The sequence below is a fragment of the Pinus tabuliformis genome, chromosome 1_2 (assembly GCF_031772625.1).
Source record: "Pinus tabuliformis cultivar Carrire ecotype Pingquan chromosome 1_2, CPIR1, whole genome shotgun sequence".
Classification (NCBI taxonomy): Eukaryota; Viridiplantae; Streptophyta; class Pinopsida; order Pinales; family Pinaceae; genus Pinus; species Pinus tabuliformis.
In genome coordinates, this window is record NC_142298.1 from 1,140,107,230 (window position 1) to 1,140,108,972 (window position 1,743).

The 1,743-nt window shown below is 43.2% G+C and overlaps 1 protein-coding gene across 1 annotated transcript; it reads right to left on the reverse strand.

Annotated features, from left to right (window-relative positions):
• Nucleotides 1-982: 982 nt before the first annotated feature.
• On the reverse strand, nt 983-1,519 carry LOC149210205 (uncharacterized). The gene has a single exon (XM_089398904.1). The coding sequence runs from the start codon at nt 1,517-1,519 to the stop codon at nt 983-985; it is 537 nt and encodes a 178-aa protein (XP_089255030.1).
• Nucleotides 1,520-1,743: the final 224 nt, after the last annotated feature.

The following is a 1,743-nucleotide window of genomic DNA, read 5'->3' on the forward strand; positions in this document are numbered from 1 at the left end:
GCCATGAGAATGAAGAGATAAGGGGAAAGGGGGCAGCCCTGTCTGAGACCCCTAGAGGATTGAAAGGCATCACTCGACCTTCCATTGACGAGAGGGGAGATCCATGGTCCAGAGATGCAAGCAGAGATACTGAGGAAGGGCGACTCAAACCCCATATTCTTTAAAACAGCAAAGAGGAAGGGGTGCCTAACTCTATCAAATGCGTTGGCCAGGTCGAGTTTGAGGATGAATCCTTTCTCCTTCCTGGATAGAATCGAGTGAATGGCTTCTTGCACAAGTAGAATAGAGTCAGTGGTTTGTCTGTTGGACAAGAACCCTCCTTGATTTTCAGAAATCAAAGAGGGAAGGAGGGGTTTGAGTCAAGATGCTAGGATTTTGGACAAGATTTTGTAAGAGGAATTGCAGAGAAATATGGGCCTAAATCTAGAGAAGGAATAAGGTCAGTTTTCATTAGGGCTGAGGGAAAGGAAAGTTGCGTTAGTGTAACAACCTATCTTACCCTTCCACTGGATCCACCTAATCATCTTGATTAGATCCTTTTTATTAAACCCCAGAATAGCCTGTAGAAACATATGGGAAATCTGTCAGGCTCGGGCACCTTATCAGGATTCAGAGTCCAAATAGCACTTCATATTTCCTCCTCTTCGATTTCTTTATTCGGGTTGTCATTCATGTCCTTGGTGAGACCTTTAGGGAGGTGTTGAAGAAGGTCATCAGAATCCTCTTCTCCTTTGGTTTCAGTAAGCAGATTTGTGTAGTATTATGTAGCTGCGTTTCTAATGGCCTCTCGAGTATTTTGTTGATTTCCCTCCTTATCCAAGATTGAACAAACATTATTCCTTAGTTTTCGAGCTGTGGATTGCTTATGAAAAAATGTTGTATTTTTATCTCCACCTTGGAGCTAGAGTTGCCTAGATTTTAGCCGCCATTTGGATTCTTCTTCCCTGCTTATATGACTCAGTTAAGAGTAGAGGTTCCTTTCTTACTCCATACTCTGCTGGGAGAGTCCTTGTTCTTCTATCATTCTCTGGATATTCTCTAGATCGCTCTTAACTTTCTTTTTGGTCTCCTCAGGTTCCTTATAATTAACTCTTGCCCATTCTTTGACAGCCTGCTTGACTTTTCTTTGTTTGGTTTCCCAAATGAAACCTGGTGATCCTTCTACATGTTGATTCCACGTTCTCTGGACAATTTCTCTAACAGCTGGAACCTCATTCCAGAGGGGGATATATTTAAATGGAATGGGCCCAAGGGGACAATGAGTTTCCAGCGAGAGGGTAATGGGATAATGATCAGAGGCAGATGAGGTGAGAACGTTGGCATATCCCACGGAGAAAGAGGAAAGGAAAGAAATGTTGATGAGAAACCTGTCCAGTCGTTCCATTATGTTGCCCGAGCCAAGTCTGTGGTTGCTCCAAGTGTACCTACAGTTTTTTGGGGCCATGTCCACTAAATCATGGTCTTGAATAATAGCCTCCAACCGGCCTCTGAAGGGATCTAGAGGAAAGGTGCCTCCCATTTTTTCATTAGCATGCAGTATGAGATTGAAGTCACCTGCCACTATGATGTTTGAGCTTAGCTCACCATCGATACTAGCCTGAAGGTCGCCCCAACATGTTTCCTTTTCTCTGTAGTGGTTGGGGGCATACACGTTGTAGATAATTACAGTTTGGTTATTTGTTCTGCTATTGAACGTTTTTCTGATCCAATGTTGTTGTAGATTTACTGAGACACAGTTCCACT

Bases quoted from the DNA above. Each gene is read 5' to 3' on its own strand.
- LOC149210205 (XM_089398904.1), bottom strand. From the start codon at position 1,519: ATGGGAGGCACCTTTCCTCTAGATCCCTTCAGAGGCCGGTTGGAGGCT.